At 58.3% G+C, this 19,675-nt stretch overlaps 1 protein-coding gene across 2 annotated transcripts; it reads right to left on the bottom strand.

The window, feature by feature from the left end:
• Window positions 1-230: 230 nt before the first annotated feature.
• Window positions 231-19,224, bottom strand: HIP1R (huntingtin interacting protein 1 related; the record flags this gene model as incomplete). Of its 2 annotated transcripts, XM_082007579.1 has the most annotated exons (32): window positions 971-1,152; window positions 1,242-1,430; window positions 1,602-1,663; window positions 1,838-1,961; window positions 2,796-2,901; window positions 3,526-3,626; window positions 4,079-4,141; window positions 4,274-4,304; window positions 4,625-4,683; window positions 4,809-4,919; window positions 5,690-5,826; window positions 6,206-6,313; window positions 6,624-6,710; window positions 7,042-7,189; window positions 7,443-7,637; window positions 7,887-7,988; window positions 8,465-8,581; window positions 8,876-8,964; window positions 9,039-9,222; window positions 9,599-9,671; window positions 9,741-9,799; window positions 9,890-10,027; window positions 10,257-10,332; window positions 10,431-10,488; window positions 10,968-11,108; window positions 12,234-12,295; window positions 12,599-12,675; window positions 12,796-12,876; window positions 13,113-13,169; window positions 13,495-13,637; window positions 14,047-14,110; window positions 19,132-19,224. In XM_082007579.1, 32 exons carry the CDS (start codon window positions 19,222-19,224, stop codon window positions 1,108-1,110), a joined length of 3,180 nt encoding a protein of 1,059 aa, XP_081863705.1. In that variant the 3' UTR covers window positions 971-1,107. The 2 variants fall into 2 exon arrangements, with proteins under 2 accessions (XP_081863704.1, XP_081863705.1); XM_082007578.1 differs by having other exon boundaries at window positions 231-1,430.
• Window positions 19,225-19,675: the final 451 nt, after the last annotated feature.

The following is a 19,675-nucleotide window of genomic DNA, read 5'->3' as shown; positions in this document are numbered from 1 at the left end:
TCTTATCTGTGTGTGTGTGTGTATACACACATGTATCTGTATATATGTGTGTGTGTATATATCTATATAACCAGACATACACCCCCCACCCCACCCATGGGTGTCCCCACATTCCCCACCCTGCCCCGGTGCTTTAGCGAATTCCTTCAAACACTCTTCTTGCCTTTCGTGGCTCCGGGATTCAGGACCAGCTTGCTTCAAGGAGCAGAGCCCAGCACCCCTGCCCCAGTCCTGGCCTCAGCCCCCTCCCCACCAATGAGCTGACCAGGCAGCACAACATGTATTTTAAATATTGCTTCTTTAATATTCTACATCTTGGTAGTAGCTCCAAGGGAAGATACAGCTGACAGGATTTTTCTTCTGCCCCCATGTCTCTCCACATCAGTAATTCCTTATTGCTGCAGACTTCTATCCCCTGGCTCCCGTAGGCCACGGTTAGATTTAATTCTGCTAATTATCTTAAATACAAAACATAATGCAACTCATCCCCTGATGATGCTGTAGTAATAAAAAATAGAAAAGGAAAACAAAAAAAAGGTTGTATCCTTATTGCCAGTGTATGCCAGTAACTGCTTTTTCCCTTACAAAAACCCTGCTCCTTGTGCCAGGTAAGGCTAACGTCTTCCTCTCCGCTGAGGGCCGATCCCACGTCGAAACAAAGTCAAATTATTCCTCAGGTTGAAAAGGGGAGTTTAAAAAATGGTTGCAAGAAAAGCCCAACAGTTTCCTACTTTAAAAACAGTTCACAGCTCTTTGAAAGGGTCTGAGCAGTACAGTAGAGAGCTACATTACTGAAACTTCTAGTGCTGATAAAGTTAAAAAAAAAAAAAAATTTAACCCAAATGAACCCCAAATTAAATTAAACCGGGACAGCGGGTTGGTGGGCCAGGAGGAGGAGCGCATCCCACGCTGCCCGGGGAGCTGGCAGGAGCCCCCCAGCTCTACAGATAGGAATCAAGTGAAGAAAAAAAACCACCCCAAAATAAAATATATATATTTTTTAAAAAACATCCAGTTTTCCAGGCCGGGCAGTGGGGAGATCCCGGCGCACGAAGGCACGCCAGCACAAAGGCAACGTGATCGGTTGAAAAACACAGCCAGCCCCCGCTAGTTCGCCCCGTGAGGCGGGTACGGGCCAGCGTCTCGCTCGGGCTGAAACAAGATGGGGGATAAAGCAAACTGTCAGTCACTCGTGCTGTGAACGCACTCCCGCCGCGTACGTTTACCCCCGGTGACCCTACCTCTCCATGGCCGGGCTTCTGGGCCAGGGGGGGCTTCTTGAGGATGCCTCGCCTGGGGGCTGGCGCTGGCTTCGCCTCCCCGTCCTCCGCCGCATCGTAAGTCCCGGCCAAGGCGTAGTGCTGCTTCCTCAGCTCGCCCAGGCGCACCCGCTCGCCCTCCAAACGCTTCTCCAGCTCCAGCACCTTCACCTGCGCCCAAACAGCCATCTTGGGCCCTGCGCACCCCGGGGGCGATACCCCCCGCCAGCCCCAGTGCTATGGCTGGGGAGGCAAAAGAAGGGACGCCCCTTGTGCGGGCTCAGATCAGGACCTCAGCCTGGCCCGAGGGGGGCAGCACCCAATCCTCCTTCGTGGCCGTACCTGTGTTTCCATCTCTTCCTTCTTCAGCTTGATGAGGGACATGCCTGAAAAGTCCATGGTGTCTGTGGAGAAAAGTGGGGGGTCCTCGCTGAGCGCAGCCCTTGCAGAGGGCCCTCACGTGCCAAAGCGAAGCCAGACAGGCACCTCGAGGTCTTCACCAGGCCAGAAAGTGATTTGTTCGGGTTTGGTTTTTTTTTTTTTTTTTTTACCCTCGCTTTTCCTTGCAAAATCCTCACCTTTCTCCTCGATCTGCTCTTGCCCCGACTTGGTAGAAGCCACCACGTTGGCCGCCATCTCGTTGACGTTGCGCGAGCACTCCTGGAGCCGGCCCAGGTTCCTGCTGCTCTTCTCGGCTTTCACCTGCAAAGAGCACAGGCATGGCTGCCGGTCCCCGCCACAGCAGCCCCACACGCATGCTCACCAGCTTGGCATAGCCCCCAGGCAGCCATGTTCTGCGTTAGAGCAGAGACACAGAGCAAACCGTGTCAGCACGGTCCCTGGGCATGAAAATCTGGGGGTGGAAAGGACGGATGGACAGATGGACACGTTTATTCTTGATGGTCCCATCGCAGCCAGACAAGGTGACCCCTGCAAGGCCCTTCAAGCCCGGGATACCAAACCAGCTGTGCTCCCACCAGAGCCAAGCACACGCGGATAAGTAGCATCAGTTAAGACAGACTATTTTTTTTTTTTTTTAGCCATACTCTTAATTTTAAAACCATCTGCTGTAAAAAGCAGTATGGGTCCTCCTCCCCTCAACCGTTTGCTCATCGAAACCTCTACCCATCGCTCTCGCCCACACCAACAGGAACGGTGGCAAGGACCAAAATCCCTCATTCTCAGTGCTGGTTCCTGCAGTCGCTTATTTGGGGTTTCTTCTTAGTTATTAACATTTTCTTTACATAATCAGCTTGGCAGGAGGAAGACAGGAGGTTTTACAGATCTTCATTTCTAAGGCAAGCCCTGCTACGTATGGGAATATTAACGCAGGTGAAGCCGTGCAGATCAAAATCACAGACTGATTTGAAAATAGTAAGAGCTCCCCTTCCTCCCTGCTCCGGGAAGGGGCTGCAGGGCGGGCAGACAGGATGGCCACGCGCCGCTGCCCAAAAGCATCCGTCGGACAAAACCATGGGAACAAAATGAGTTAAAGCTTGACAAGCTGCGCGCAGACGGTCCTGCTGGGACACTCACCTTGGAGGCAGCCACCAGCTGGGCCGTGCTGGCAGCGATTTCATGGGAGCAGACAATCAGTTCTTCGTATTTGCCCGTGTGCAGGACAACTCTGTCTGCTGACTCCCTGCATTAGGGATCAGAAAGGAGATCGTATTAGAGATACTCGCTGTGCACTACGAAGCAAATGCAGGTTATTTACCTCCTGCTATACCCTTAGAAATCAGCATCAGACTTTGAACAAGCAGCTTTGTCTGTAATTATTTAAAGCTCATTTACAAAGCAAACAACTCAAAGCCCAGATCCAGAAGTTCTGGACAGGTATAAAATGTCTCCTTTGAGGAGACAGAATTGTGTTTCTGTAAAGATGTGGATGAGATTTTTTAAAGCTTTGTGCCAAAAAGCCCCCACAGTTCCTGCACTGGCATGGGGATACCCTGCCCCAATCCCAACCACCCCATCCAGGACCATCTGAGCAGCAACCAGGACACAGGAATGCTTGATTGTGACAACTTTAACATTTTGCAAGCAGGGAGGAGCTGGCAGTCCCTATTTCGGTGACCGTGTGGTCCAACACGGGCTACGATGCTCTATCAGGAATTAGCAATCATGCTCTGTGCAGACTCAGCAGCGGGACAGTTTGGGTTGTCAGGTGATGGAGAAGCATGGGCCGGCCCCGGGCGCAGCACGCGGAGCTGTGCCCAGAGAGGAGCCTCCTTCAGCAGCCAAGGAGAGGTCCCGGGGTACCTACACGAGCTGCGTGGCTCCCCAGCCCACTGCTTTGGAGGCAGAGATCAGCCCTTCAGTCCAGCGTGAGTTCTTGGCGTAAAACTCCTGAGTTGTTGCTGCCCCCTGTTGTTATGAGAATATTATGGCCTGTAATAACTTGTTTCTAATATACAACAATATATACATCCATAAATCCATATAAAATATCCATATAAAATATAACAATATATGAATTCATATATAAAGCCATAAATCAAGGGATTGGCAGCATTTCTGTGCCCTTCGGGCCACTTAAATACATACTAAGAAAACTAGCTTTGGAGCCCCAAGCCTACAAATTTGGGCTGGGTTTAAAACACAAGTTTGGACCATCGTCTTTAGATGGACATGGCTTTGCAAAGGTGACAGTGATGTGCGCGGAGAGCACAGGGCTGAGCAGCCCATCTCCAGTGACCGAGACTGTCAGAGTACCACTAACAGGAGAAAGCACAAAATTCAGCAGGTGTTTCTGCAAATTGTGGGAAATTCTCCTGTATTGCATGTTGGTGCAGAGACAAGTGTAGGGGAGGACTTACCCGGCCACTTTCTACTATCTCCTTCTGTAAGTTCGTAGATGTTGTTACAAGAAGTCGAATAGCCTGGAATGAAGAAAAACTGGTTTTGGTGTTTGATGTGGGTTTTACAGAGAAGGATGAATGCTATTGATGGTAGGAAGTTAGAGTTTTGTGCAGTCTTTGACACCCCAGATAATAGGTTTCTGCAGTACTGACCTTCATTAGGTCTGTGCAGGAGTTCAGAATCCTGTAGGGAAACAACAAAAAAAAATTGTTCAGCATCCTCTGATGCCACGTCCAGGGAAGCAGGCTTTGGCCTCAGTTAGAAAATGGATGTTTTTTGGAGACCAGCCAGCCTGCAGGTTACTTCTAAGCAGCCCACAAAGCAGCTGCGAACAATTGGCTTAGACGTGCAAGATGAAGGTGCATCCTTCTAAAGAGAATTCTGTGCTCAGCATCAGGACGATGCAGCCCTGGGTTGCACGTGGGGCTTCGGAGCAGAGCACAGCCCAGCAGGGTATGGGCACAGAACAGAGCGGCTGTCGCATGCCGCCCCTCAAATCTCACCGCTCGTTCACTTCAAGCTTAACACCGGAGCTCTTGTTTCTGGCCTGGCTCATCATCTCCTGTAGGGAAACACAAGAGGAAGGGTTGGACACCACGTTGCTGCAAGGGTGAGCAGGGTGGAGGAGAGATGGACACTTCGCTGCCCAAGGCACCAATAATGGCCTGTCCTGCAGCTTCGTCTCACCTCTATCCGCCTGACAGCATCCTCAATCGCCTCTGAGGTGGAGGCCATCTCCTTCTCAACCATGTCCCCCAGCTCTTCTTGCTTGATGTCTAAGCTCTTGGGCCTCAGCTCCTGCCGGAGGAGGCAGCAGCCGTCAGGAAGTTTTTAGGCAGAGAGAGAGAAAAGGGAATATTTCTAAGGAATAACACCAAACCAAGGTATCCGACTCCTTTCCCTATCCCCAAATAAATAAAGCTGCAGGAGGAGCATTCTGCAGACCACGAGGATGAAGGGACATGTGCCACCAACTTGCAGCAAACATGATACAGAGGTAGGAAATTTTGTCCCCAAATCAAGGGGACAAAAGTCGATCACAGGAGCAGCTTTTGGTAGGGTAGGGCTCCAGAGGGCTCTGGAGAGCTGACAGCCTTTGAATTAACAGCGGTTTAACGGAAGACTAAGCGGGGGGCTTCAGGAGAAGAACTATCTGAAAGTTGGGAAGTTTTTATTCAGCAGGGAATATTGGGCTGAATCGGAGGGTGACTGTGCACCACCAGGAAGGGTCTCGGCACTCAGAAGCTGAGATGGCTCAAGGAAAGCACCAGAACCTGTGGGTATGGGGGGACAAGCCATCCCAAAGTGCTCACTCCAACCCAGCATCTCTGATTTCAGCTTTGGACAATGGGGAAAGGCATGGTTTGATTTCTAAAAACATTTTTTTTTTTAAAAAAAGCTGTCCATTAAGGTGCAACCAGAAGGCTGTGAGCAAACATCCTTCCTTGACAAATGGGGGCAATATACTTCTCCGTTAACTGCCTGCTTTGATTTTTCCTTTAGGAAATATCAACGCCAGTAAATAACCCACCCTGCCAGCTGTGGGTGCTCTGGGCTCCATCTCCTACCTGGGCCAGCTGCAGGACCCCCTGCAGCGCCCGCCGCACGTCCCCCAGCTCGGCGTGCCCCAGCGTCTGCTTGTCCTTCAGCTCACCCAAGTAGTCCAGGCTCTGCTGCCCACAGTCCCGGCACGTCTCCATAAGCCCTGGGGAGAGGATGGGTTGGTGCCAGGCCCCTCGCTGGGCAAGGGGTCCCTCCATCCCAGTCCTGCCACCCTTCTCTTTCTCCTCCCCTTGGCTGCGGAGATGATGCCGAGCGTCGGCAGAATCCAGCAAATTTCTTGCAGAAGAGCATAAATCAGTGTCCAGGAGCAACGCGATGTTCCTGGCCCCGGAAGGTGCACCAGAGGGGAGCCAATGTTGGAAAGGGGAGCACAGGGAGCTGAGGGCACCACACTGTCCCTGGGGAAGATCTGCTCCATATCCAGCCCCTGCTGGAGGGGGCTTTAGCACAGCCATCCCAAAAAAGCACCCCACAAAAAAACCCCACCCCCAACACCCGCTGCGTCCATGCACGGCACTCACGGTCAGCGTGGTCAGTGGGAGCCAGGTGGGACGTGGCACTGCCGTTCACGATGGTGTCGGCCGTCAGGTGTGCGAAGAGGGCCAGAGCTCCCACCAGCCCTGCAGCATCTGCCGGCAAGAGGATGTGGTCAGGTGCTGCCAGCCCAGGGCACAACTTGCCATGGCCTGGGGGCTGCAGCCCACCCTCAAAGGCACTCAAGGATCGGTACAAGAGCTTGGAGACATCAGTATTGACCCCTTCAGCTTGCAGGTTGCTCCTTGAATGAGCACATGGGAACCCACCAGCTCCACCCACCGTGTTCCTCCATCACCAGGGCATTGCACGCTTGCCGATGGCCCCGAAGCAGCTGGGGGCTGCTAGATGTATAAAAATAAAAGCAAGATGCAAGCAATGCCGCCGGTCCCCGGCCCCAGGTACCTGCCATGGAGGCCACGTACTGCGCGTGTCCGTTCTCCAGGGCATCCGTGGACTCCAGCGCTGCCTGCGCCCGGCTGAGCAGGTAATCTGCAATGAATTTAGGTTTGTTAGTGCAGTCAGGCTGCCGAGTGTCCGAATGAGCGTGAGTGCTGACTTCACAGGGCACCACTGAGTGGAAGCCAAGATGGCTTGGGTCCTCGCAGCCCCGGCTGGGGAGCAGCACTAAAATCTGAGTCATTAAAGCAAAACAGTGCTGAGATCAGAGCTAAAAATTTAGCACTGGGAAGTCAGACCCCAATCTCTTTGGGTGAGACATTTGGTGGGAAAAGATGCCTGGGGACAGCTGAGATACAACATGACGTGTCTCAGAGAGAGAAGGGGCTGTGGGTTGCAGCCCCCGTGGTCAAGCAGGACATGCCTGGGGAGCTGGTGCAGCGGACATGCAGCGGGTCATCCAGCTTGGCCACCGCGTCACGGAGGATGTCCTCCGCCTCCCGCACCGTCTCCTGCAGGATGCCGAACTGCTCATCCAGCAGCTTCTGCTGCAGATTCTGCTCCTGGTTGCTCTGCAGGGTGGGAGGAACGGGTGAGTGGCACAACGGGAACACAGGACCCCATCACGGTGGCCCCACCACCAGCATACCCCTCAAGAGCCCCTTTGCAGGACTAGACCCAAGCATCCCATCATTGCTGGTACAAGTCACATCCCACCGGCTACATCGGCAATGGCTTGGCTGAGCCCCGCGACTGGTCAGCACCCCCAAACAGGTCTCACCCCAGCAAGCAGAGGGGCAGTGGGCTCTCCACACAGCACCGTACCTTCTCCAGGAGCCTGCCCTGTAGCTCACGGATCTCCCTTGTGGCCTTGTCTGCCTCCTGGCTCAGCTGCAGCTCCTTCTCCTCAATGAGGCCACGCGTGGAGAGCAGCTCGCACTCCTTCTCACTCACTGACCGCCTCAGCACCTCCTTCTCGGCATGCAGGGCCTCCACTTGGGCATTGAGCTCCGCGCCTGCCTGCCCGTGGGGCGAGGAGACCCCCGTCACCCCCCTGTCACCATGTCGCGAGCCCAATGGTTATGCAGGGGAGAGCTGAGGACATGCCCAGCTCGTGACACCGATGAGGTGGACCCACATTCATCACCATGATGGCTCCCTGGGCTGCTGTTCACACCGCTGGCTTGGCAGTGGTGGCAGATGCGCCATCTTGCACGACAGGGATTTGTGATGGGAATTTGGGTGCACCCCACGCCCTTGGCCTCGTACCTGCTTGGCGTGGCTGAGCGAGCGCTGCGCCTGGTCCAGCTCGTCCCGCCGGGCGTCCAGCTCCTGCCGCAGCTGCTCCATCTGCACGCTCTGGTCCTCCAGCTGCAACCGCACACCCGTGCCAGGGCTCAGGCGCTGCAAACGCGCTCCAGCCCCGCTCAGCACCGGCACACAGCCAGGATGGCGGGAATGAATCCGGCCGCGTTTTGCAGGAGGGGTTTTCAGGGTCTTGGGGGTGGTCTCCTGAAAGGGCTCCTTTCCCCCGAGCAGGAATTTTGGGAGCAGGCCCCAGCTCAGGCCCCGGAGAACAACAGCACCCAAACCCATCAATTTGCATTGTGGCATTTTCTTGGGGGACGAAAAGGCAGATTTGGGCAGGAGGGAATGAGGCATGCATTAAATAACGCCTTCCTGAGGAGCCAAGGGAACTCCTTCCCGGATCAGGGACCGACATCAGCAACCACCCCTACCCCTTGCACCCAAACTGTGCACAGCCGCTGTGTTTCCTGGGCTGGGAAGGGCTCTGCCGAGCGACGAAGCCCCACGGCATGGAAGGATCCGGGGCTGTGCTGGCTCACCTTCATCTCGGCCTCTCGCTTGACCTGCTCCACCTGAAACGCCAGCTGCTCCTTGACACGGGCCACCTCCTCCTGGCTCTGCTGCGTGACCGTCAGCTGCTTGGCAGTGTCGGCGTTCTGCGTGGGGACATGAGGCTTAGCGGGCATTTGGCGGGGAGACCCTCGCCATCGCCGGGCTTGTTCTGACCAAATTCTGGCTCAGGGGATACCTCCAAGATGCCTTTCTCATGGCACCCAAAATGCTGCCTGCCAGTGGCCATGAATTGAAGGGGTGGCCCCGGCCCAGCGCACAAAGGTCCCTGGGTGCAGGACGATGGGACCGCTACGGGGTGGGGCTGGGGCACACGTGAGCCACACCGGCAGCGGGACGAAGGCCACGGTCGGTCCCTGCCTGGCAGACGGCAGCGTTACCTTCCTCAGGAGCTCAGCGTGCGTGTTGATGAGCTCGCTGTGCTTCTCCTTCAGCTTCGTGTAGCGGATCTCTGTGGCACTGGCTTTCTCTGGACAGGGCGAGAAAGCATCAGCAACCGCGGCACGGGTGTCCTGCAGCCGACGGGTGCTGTAGGGCACCTACTTTCCGCTTCGGCGCAGAGCCGCTGGGACCTGTCGCTGTCCTGCTTAACCCTCTGCAGCTTCTCCAGCTCGTCCCGCAGCTGCTCATTGTCCACCAGCGCCTTCTGCTTCTGCTTGCGCTGCTCCTCCACTTCACCCTCCAGGCTGTTCACCTGCGCCTTGAGCTGCGTGATGTACCGCTGCGCCTGCGGGACACCGTCAGGCACGCGGGCACTGACCTGCACCCACGCCAGCAACAACTCTGCCCTCCCCAACATCCCTATCCAGGCGCCCGGCTGCGAGTCGGGGAAAGCAGCCGCGAGATGCACAGGAAAGCTCTCCCCTCGGCCCCTGCAGCCGCTCTGTCCCTGCTGCAAGCAGGAGGTCGCAACAGTAGGGGACAGGTCTCGTGTCCCCCACCCCATCTACATCAGGAGTCAAGTCCTGGCACTGGGAGAGGCCCCGAAGCACAGCGCTGGGTGCCAGGACCCCGCTCCTGCTGCATCCTGTCGGGGTTTCCACACTACAGCACCAAAAAACACCCCACTCTCCCGCACCGGCTGCTCCCCAGCTGGGCTTTACCTCCAGTTTAATCTTCTCCATCTCTGCTCGGAGCATGTCCACCTCCTTCTTCAGGCTCTCAATCTGCGCATCCCTGCAGAGAGAGGCAGGTTGGTCTCAAACAGCAGTGGCCTCCCCCATCTGCCACCATGGACCCCCATACCTGTCGTCCCGAATGCCATTGGGTGGCCCGAAGGTTTGCTCGAATACATCCGAGGTGATCTGGGGAAGACAGAGGGTGCCGAGCTGAGCCAGGCTGCGGATGCCTGTCCCCACCGTCGCAGGGTCCCCACCCCATCCCCGTGCTCCCACCTGCGGCTCCGTGGTGGAAGCTGTGCTGATCTCGATGAGGTTCTCTGGCTCCTCATCCTCGGGGGCTTCCTCGGGGATGACGACCACCGGCTTCACATGCTCGGCCAGCGCAGACGCCCGCAAGAAGTTCGGAGGGCTCTGCAGGGACAAGAAGTCGTGGTGGCATTGCCAAGGGGTGTTGGGAACCACCGCAGGCAGACGGCCGAGGGAAGGGAGGCAGCCATCCCTGTGCTGCCGAGATGTGCCGGAGGGTCCCTCTGTGGTGTCCCCAGACCCCAAACCCATCCGTAGGGACACCCCCGTGCACCCTGAACACACAAGCTCTCCAAAGCACACACAAGCACCACACGCCGAAATCCTTCTGTACCTCTGGCAGCCGAGGGATCTGGATGAGCCGCTTGAAATACAGCATGTCGGATGCTTTCTTAAAGAAGTTTTTCAGGCTGGAGAAGGGGGAAAGAAAAACGGCTTGCAGGGGAGGTGGGGAGGGAGCTTGGCAGGAGGGAGAGGACCCCACCGCCCCACCTCGGCCCCTGGTTACCTGCGAAACTGCTCGTGGAAACGGTCTCGGTGGCCCTGCAGCGTGTCGGCTGGCAGACCTGCGGCGATGGCGGGGGGACAGCCGTGACTGATCCGGGGCTGCAAATCTATTCACATGCGCCCAGATCCGTCCGGCTGCAAAAGTCAGCGGGATAAAGGCCAGGTGGGAGCAGGATGCGAGGGGTCAGGATGGGATTGGGGTGTCCCCATCCCTGGCATAGGGACCAGGGTCGCGGCGCAAAGAGAGGCGGGTGTGGGAACCCCGAAATACCCGCGCGAGGCCCCTGACACCGCGCTGCCCAGCAATCCCATGCAGGGGCTGGCGGGCCAAGGCACATCAGTTTCAATTAATCAAGGACAAATCCTTCTAATTCCTCCATCTGGGATGTCTACGTGGGATGGAGCGGGTCCTTAGAGCCCGGGCGGGATACGGGAACACGGTGACGGATGCCTCCATCCACGCAAGTTTGAGTCCCAAGTCCAGCCAACAGCCCGACCCGGGAAAAGACCAGTGCAGGGCACGTCCCCAGGGACTCACAGGAGTGCAGCTTGAACATTAACTTGACGGCATAGTGGTAGAGGTGGCTGCAGTCCTGGATGACCTGGATGAGGGGGGCCAGGCGGCACTGCACCGCCGACATCTGCGAGATCGCCATCGAGGTGTTGAGCTGCCTGAAAACTGAAGGGTTGAGCGCAGTGAGGTGCCGGCGCTGTGTTTGCAGAGCCGTCCTGCTCCGGGCGACTCGGTTTGATCATTAACCACGACGGACGTGGCTTTGCCAGGACACAGGGCAAACGCCGGGGCTGCTGCCCGTCCTGTCCCACTCAGCTGGGAACAACCCCTCTCTGTGCAAGAAAAACACCCAAAAGGATGTGTGGTGGCAGAGGGACGGGGTGCTCAGCTCTGCTCCCAATACCCCAACCCCAAAAAGGAGGGATTTAACCCCGGAACGATGCAAAGGCAGGATGGCTGCCCTCAGGAGCTGCCACTGCACGATGCAGCTGGGGAAGGCAAGGGGTCTCGCTCCGCTCTATTTAATCCTGCATGGAGCTGGGAGAGGATCCCAGGGCAGGGGACAGGCCTGCAGGCACCGCAGCCTCGCCTGCCCCGGCTCGGAAACGGATCCCTTCCCTTGGCAGGAATCCAGCCAGCATATCCACCCCAGCTTCTCCCCTGTTCAGCTTTAAAGTATTTATAAATATAAATTCTCTGTTATAACTGGGTCAGGAGGGGAAGCGGAAGGCTGACGGGAGCTGGGAATATGGTCTCTCCTGCTGTGCCCTGTTTTCCAGGGCAGCTCCGTGTTCTTGACTCACAACGGAGGAAGAAACCACCACGTTTTTAAGCCATCTAAAAATTTCTGGAGCAGGTGAGAGAAGCAAACATGGGCAAGGGCCTTCAGCCCTCCCCAGAGGTACTTCAACAAGGGGAAATGAGTATTTAGAAAGAGGTACAGCCCCATCCTCTGCTTCAGGGGGATAGAAAGGATTTGAGTAAAGCATATTATTAACATGGTTGTACCAAAAAGAAATAAAAACACATTTCAGAGGAGCACCACTTTGAAAACAACACTCTGCATTGCTTAGGTGGGCCAAAACCAGCCACATTCCTTAAATATTTTCCTACAACAGCATCCACAGGGGAATCCAGCTGAGAAATGACCTCAGAAATCTCATGGGAAGAGGAGGAAGGACCTGAGCCTCCGAGCTCAGCCTCCCAAGGTGGAACTCCATTCACGACCAAAGAGCGAACTCATGGCTCAAGAGCCCTGGGGCGAGCGGGAGGGACCTGCCGCCTCCTCACCTGACTCCGAAAGCCTCAGCTCACAGTCCAGGTAGTCGAACAGCTCGACCGTCAGTTGGAAGCTGCCAAAAAAACCAAAACCCTGTCACGCAGTGGCAGAGACATCCTTGCTCCTGCTGCTCATGTTCACTGCAGGTGCCCGCGCCAGCGAAGGGCGCAGATTGACAAGAATTTGGTGGGTTTGCTCCCTGCATTCGTGCTCCTCACCACTCTGCGAGTGCAGGAGGAATCAAGCACCTGACCAATTTATAAAATACCAATGGCTGCCCTGAACAGGAGCCGTTTCGTTAGCGGCATGCTGCCAGCCGGGCAGCACCGAGCCGGTGACCGTGCACCGGTGGCTTTGCTCCTGCCAGGACACTCACATGTTGTTCACGTCCGTCCCTGCGGTCTTTTCCAGCACCTCATCCGACACTTCGAGGCCTGGGGGGAACTCAGGATGCTTTGTAAAAGGAAAAAAAAAAACAGCAGTTGTTGGTAATATTTTTGCTGATGCGACACAACCCCCGGCAAAGTCCCGTACGCCGGCACGGCAGAGTGTGGCGGGGGCAGAGTCTCTCACCTTGGCATGGAAGGAGATCTTGGTGAGGAGGAGCCGCGTGTAGATGCTCACCAGCTGCCCGTACCTGTCGTGCAAATGGCCCTGCCAGAGACACGCGGGGAAACATGGCGAATCCGCAGCGACGTGACCGGATCTGGCAGAGCCCACGCATGCTGGTGAACCCACGCCAGCCCTACGGCTCTCGCCCTCCTGCCCTTCGCCACGCGGGCGATGCGTTATTTCAGGTGGTGCTTTGCCCTCCCCGTGCCCACGATGCCCTTTCAGCACCCACCCCAAAGCCTCCGGGAAGGCACAACCTCCCGCTTCGCCCCACTCACCCACAGGTCCCCCGTCTCTCGGATGTTGCTGCGGTACCTCTGGCAGTCCTGGAGGACCTGGGGACAAAAACGGAAGGGATGCGGCACGGTGGGGCCGGCACGGAGCTGGCTGAGCGCCTGCCTGCCTGCCCTGAAGCTGGGGAAGGGGATGGACCTGGCCCCTTACGCCACTCCGCCTTTGGAAGAAGAAGTTCAATGGCAACCAGAGGTGGGGGCTTTGCCCAGGGAGGTTTCAAAGGCGCGGGGTATCAAACCCCACGGCCCGGGAAAGGCGGCCGGGGCAGGGAAGCAAACACACCCTCTGCACAGAGGGACATTGGCAAAAGCCAAAAAATCCCCCCTGCCAGCGACGCGGGAGGGACGTTTCGGAGGGGACACTCACGTTGGGGTGGCCGTCACGCAGGACCTTGTGCAGGACGTGGCAGAACTTCCAGCTGAGGATGGCGCTGCTGGGCAGGGGCAGCCCGATGGCGTAGGACCAGAAGGTGAACGCTCCCTTCTCGTGGTGCGTCCCCAGGATGATCCCTTCCCTGCGGTCAAGGCCAACCGGACACAGGCGGGAGCAGGGGACAGGCGGGGCCGGGGGCTATTCCTGTTCAACTTTTGTCAAAAAGGGGACAGGCACCGAGTGTACCGCAGGCACGGAGATGACCGGAGCAATGCTGCACTCGCAGATAAATCCCCCATTATTTTTTTTTTCTGGTGCACCTTCCCCTGCTGCGGGGAACACTGGGGCCCTTTGCATTTTATCGCCAAACAAACGCAATTTTCTCGCACTGCCCTACTTTGTATTTTCACTGATGGATGAACCTACAAGACATCATCCCCCAGCCAAGCTCTGCATGAATTTCCCACCTCCCAAACCTCCCATGGCTCCAGCCCCACGGGGTGAAACCCCTCCTGCCTCATCCAGGCGAGCCGAGGGAAAGGATACGGCGGGCGTGTTTCTCCTTCACCGGTGCTTCTTGCGTATTTATGGCTTTGCTGATGCTGATGGCCTGCAAGAGAAGGAGAGAGCGGCTGTCAGCCAGCGCGACCCTCGCAGCTACCCTGTCCTCCCCCCGAATGGGGAATAACCTGAATTTTATAACACATTTGTCACCTCAAAGCCATTTGTGACACATCAAAATAGGCTTTTTTATCTGTAAACAAAGCAGCCTGTTAAAACCCCATCCCCGGCACGGAGCTGGGCCACGACCAACCGTGCGCTGATGCTCCCTGCCGTCCCCATCCCAGGAAACAAATTTTTGCATTTTTGCAGCCTGAACTCAGCGCCGTGCCCGGGAAGCATTAAAGCACGACAGCGAGATGCCAAATTCCAGGGTTGTTTGTCTAATCACAAGGAGCCTTTGAATGAGGAGGGGGGTGGTGTTTGGGTTTGTTTTTTTTTTTAACGACGTTGCCACGTGCAAACAGCACATGGGGCAAATGCAGCCCCCAAGCAAGGAGGGAGTGGTGGCCGCAATGCCCATTTCGACAGAGCAAAAATCTGGAGCAGCGTGATTATCAGAGGAGGATTATCTGTATTTTAACGTGTTTGATGACAGAACACTTCAAATTAAAAGTTTATTCCAAAAGACCATCCCAGACGGGGGTCGGTTGCGTCTCCCACATGCTGACGGGCTGCAAAACCGAGTTGCTGTGATCGATGAGGATCTTCCTCCTCCTCCCCAAGTCCCTCCGTTTCGACCTCGCACAAACCCTCGGTCACCGGCGGAGAAAAAAGGTCCCAGCTGGGAAGGCAGGAAGCGGCCCCGCCGCCGGCGCTCGTGCCGGAAGAGAAACCCGGTCCCTCCCTGCAGCCCCACGAGCCGTAAAACCTGAGAAAAATCTTATTTCCCCTCCCGGGGAAAGCACCTGCTTTGGTGCTGGCCCGGCGGACGCCTCCGAATCGAGGCGCTTTCCTGCTGGAGGAGGAACCTGATGCCGGGTTATCGAGTGCTCCTGACTTATGCAGGAGGAACCCGATGCCCTGCCGAAGGGGTGATGCCAAAGGTGTCAATGCACCAAATCCCCCCCAGATGAGCCCAAAACGGCTGCGCCCACGAGCTGGGCACTGCAGTGGCAAAACCACTGTGAGTGCATCCCGAAAAGCGAGCCAGCCCCAAAATGCTGAGCCTAGCTGATGGTAGAAGGGGCTGGTTTGCCTTCCCCGCACCGGGGAAGCCCTGGCTTTACCCCGCCATGTGGGGCCGTAAAGCAGCAGCGGAGTTAAGCCCGGCTCTTGCTGTAATCCTCTTATCCCCGAAGGTTAACGAGCCTGGAGTGCCTGGGAACAGGCACTTGCAGCACAGCCGCCTCTCCCAAAGCACGCAGCACCTCCGCAGCCCGCCGGAAGGCTGGAGAGGCTGAGTCCTCGGCCGCAGCTCGACCGGAGAGATGTGCCACAGGTCCTCAGGGCTGCTGGCACCTCCCGGTACGACACCAGAGTGATGGTTTACTGACAGAAAGCAAGGTTTATCACGCACCAGAGCGCGACAAACCAATGGTTTTGCAAGGCAGGGCTTGGAAACACATTTTGCAGCGAAGAGCTGCTAAAGGGGTTACTGCATCTTACTGAGGTGCTTCGCATGGCAGGGGCAGCAGAGCAGACACGCCTCCCGAACCTGGACTCTCACCAGCCGCCGCGTGTGGGAGCAACACACCGCGCTCATCCCGACCCACCATGCTCATCTCAACCCGTCGGTGGGAGGTGGGCTCAGCCTCGAGCCCCGCGAGGCTGGGAGGAGGCGCAGCCGGAGGGGCAGACGCGTGAGACAAGGGCAGACCCCCGGGAAAGAAAAGGCCATCGCACGTCCCCGGGGACGGGAGCTCGGCCACCCGGTGCTGCCCAGTGGGATGGGGCTAGGGCTGGGACCCAGCTGGTCTGTCCCAAAACCAGGCTGTAATTCCCATCGGTGCTGGTGGTTTTATTGCGTTTATTGTCCGTAAGCTCGTTTCCAGCCCAACCAGCCAGGATTCAGGCCAGGAGCTGCCGGAGCGGCTGGTTTAATACTTGGTGATTCAGCGCAGAGGTTTCACCTGAGCCATTTTACGTCTGGTGCAGATGAGCGGACCCACGCAGGGGCAGCCCCCAGCCCACCCGCAGCACTGCCATGATGGAGATGACACGTCCAGTGTGGTCCCAAATCAACCACAGTGGCACCAAATCGATGCCAGTCCCTCGGGCTGCTGGCTGAGGTGCATTTTCACTGGCTCCAAAACCCAAGCTGGCCAAGAGGTCCCCAAAAAGGGCATGGTGGGACCAGGGATGGGCACGGGGTGATGCTGCAGCCTGGGACACTTGTGTCTTCAGGATGCTCCTGCTGGCTGCCTGGTGAGCTGGGCCATGGAGGACAGCTCTAAAATGGAGACATTCACCCTTGACCCAGCCTCTTGGGACGTCATTGGCACGTCCGCAGATGGGCAGGTCCTGGTTATCACGGCAGATGTGTAACCATCCTGGCTGAAACCTTCATGCCACCTGCGGATGGTTCCCCATCACCGCCGGGGATCGGTGCAGCCCCAGCCCCGTCAGCAACAGGTTCCAACCCCAAAACCTGCCCGGCCATGGGAGCCCACACGGGCGCAGCCCTAATGTCTTACTCACAGCCCTCACGTACCAAGCTGGTGACTAAAGCCTGGATCAAAGCGCCCAAATGAAGGAGCGCAGTTTACATCCACCCTTTCTTTCCAGGCTGCTTTTAATTACGGTGTGATCCTCCCCGCCCACGGCTCCCCGAAACCCCAGCATCCCGCAGAACCGCAATCCCCACCCGGCAGGTGGATGCTGGGTCCCGACACGACGCCACGGCGGGGAGTGATTTTTTGGCAGCAGGATGTCAAGCTGGAAACCTCCCCAGCCGGGCGACGCAAGGGCTTTGGAGCAGCCAAACTGCTAACGGCTGCTCCGGAGTTCCCTTCCTAACGCTTCTCCTTCCCAAATTACACCAAGAAATCACCACTATACTCCTGGCAGCTCCAGAGCTCGTTGGATTGTTATCTTTCTTCTTTAAGAAAAGTAAAAATTTGTCACAGAAAAGGGCAAGTTTTGCCTCCTGCCAGGCTGCAGAGTGAGCGCCCGCTGCAGGACAGTGGCTTCCCACCTCCCACACACAGCTACTCCGAGGGGGACGTCTGCATCATCCCGACACAAGACCTCAAAAAGCATTTTCAGGGAAAGCAGCTGGCCTTCACGTCACCCATGAGCACCTGGGATCACATCAGGGCCAGCAACCCTTGTCCGCACCCGCAGGCATCGCCCTGGCCTTTGCTGGGGAAAAGGAGATGGGGCGTTTGAGTTTGGCAGCATCATTCTCCAGGGTGGTGTGAAATCCTCGGCCGGCGAAGGTGCGCGGAGGGCACGTGCCACCGGCCTCCCCGCAATACAAAGGCAACCGGCGGCCGTCTCCGCAGCTGCTATAATTAGATGTAAAAGGCAGATCAATACCCGTGTACTGACATTGGAACAGTTTTGCTCTCACCCAAAGCACCGCCATGGGAAGCAACATTAGGATAAAGCTCCTTTAGGAGAGTTTTTCAGTGGATGCTGGAAAAAAGGTCAGTTCTGGGTGGTGGATGTGACCATCAGCCAGCAAGCCCCAGGTTTTACTCCATTAGAGAACGACCACCCGCTCGCCCTGTAAATGACTCTGCCCAAGACATCCCTGTGGCCATGAGTGAAGTCACAACCATGTGGGGCACAAATCCCACCAAAAAGCCCAAAACGTCGTGGAAGGGCAGGAGGGAGGGAGGAAGGACGCGTTCCCACCCGGCTGGCACGGGCTGCCCTTCGGCGCAGAGGCAGCGCTCCCACTGCGATTATTTATCAGTAGTGCCCAGCGGGACGATTGAAGGAGACGCGTCCAGAAGGAACCGGAATTGCCGGTTTTCTCGTGTTGCTCCCCAAACCAACAAGCTCCGTTTCCTACCCAGCACGGCTGAGCAGCACCCTGACCCTGCCAGGCCTGAAATGGCCACCTGCCTTTGCTGGCACCCTCCGGGGCCAAACCGGCCCAGGGGCCGGGGAAGGACCGGCAGCGCAACAGGGCAAAGGGGAAAAAATACCTGCCATGAATTTGCAGGCTGCAAAATCAGCGGAGTCAGAGGATGTGTGCCGGGAGGGCACTAGTACTTTTGCTGGGGCAGCCGGCGAGCCCGTCCCTCCCTGCCCAGGCTGCTGGAGTAAAGTAATTAACTTCCCAGAAGCCATACGCCAGCCCCATCGGTGCCCGCGCATCGCCCACCCCAGGGGGGCCGCAGGAAGGGCTGCGGACACCCCGTCCAGGGCGGACACTGCGGGGCACAAACACGTTTGGGCTTTCTTTTCCCTCTGCCACCCTCTCTGGGGCCGGGCACCCCGACCCCCGCGTGACCCAGAGCCCCCGGTTCCGTCGAGGGAGCCCGTGCCGCCGCGGGGCTGGGACCGGGACCGAGGGGCATCGCAGGGATGCCGAGATGCGCGTTACCGGTGCGGTGGGCACCGGGGGCAGCCCCGGGCTCCTGCCTGCGGTGCCCGTTGGGCTCGGCCGCGCTCCGCCGGCACGGGCGGGGCCTTAAAACTTTCCCTGTTTGCTCACGGCCGTGTTTACCTGCCGATAAGGCCCGGGGGTGCGGGGGGACACACGCCGCCTGCCCCGGGGCTCTGCTGCCCGCCGGAGCGGCGGCGCACGGCGGGGACGCCGGCCCCGGTGCCCGGCCCGGGGGCTGCGGGACGAGCCGGTGCCCACGCGGGACCGTCCCGGGGCCGCGGCGGGAGGAAGCAGTGGGGAAGGCGGGGGCGGGGGAGCGTGCGCCGGACCGGCAGCGAGGACAGACAGACGGACGGACGGTCGGTCGGCGGCCGTGCCGCCTCACCGGGCGTCCGCGGAGCCCAGCGGAGACCCGCCTTCCCCCCCCGGGATGCCCCCGCGTGCAGCGCGCCCCGAGGCGCTGCCCCGCGGAGCGCAGCGGGCCGATCGCGCAGCGCCCCCGGCTCCGAACCGGTACCGGGAACCGGAGCCGGTACCGGGACACCGCCGCCCCCTTCTGCCGCCCTTGCCTGGCTCTTGTCGAACTGCTCCCGCTCCGCCTCCAGGCTGTGCCCGCCGCGCCGGCTCAGCACCCGCGCCGGCACGCTCTTGATGCTGTTCATGGTGGGCCGCGGGCCGCGCACCGGGCAGGCAGCGACCGGCGCCGCCCGCCGCCCCGCCGGCTCCTCCCGGCCGCGCTGCGCCGCGCCGCGCCCGCCCGCGCACAAGGGCGCCCCTGGCGGCCGCGCCCGGCCCCCGCGCGGCCCCGCCCGCCCCACGCCCACCCGCGGGCAGGTGGGAGCGGCGCCCGCCGCGCGTCCCCCGGCGTGCGCGGGGCGCCGGGGCTCTTCCCCACGTGCTGAAGTACCGGCCGCGGCGCCGGAGAGCTGCGGGACCGGCGTTACCCGCCCGCTGTACCACGCTGCGCGCGGTCCTGTCCCACGTCCCGCGGAGTAACAGCACCACAGCCCCCTGCGCCTCTCGCTGAACCAACCCGCAAGCGCACGCTCGGCACAGCTACGAGACTCGGAGCTTCGTCGCTACCGGCTTCAGCTGAGCGACCAGCCGCCCCTG

The sequence above is a fragment of the Phaethon aethereus genome, assembly GCF_964289735.1.
Source record: "Phaethon aethereus genome assembly, chromosome: 17".
Lineage (NCBI taxonomy): Eukaryota > Metazoa > Chordata > Aves > Phaethontiformes > Phaethontidae > Phaethon > Phaethon aethereus.
The sequence above is the reverse complement of the archived record's forward strand: the minus strand, read 5'-3'. Positions and strand labels throughout refer to the sequence as shown.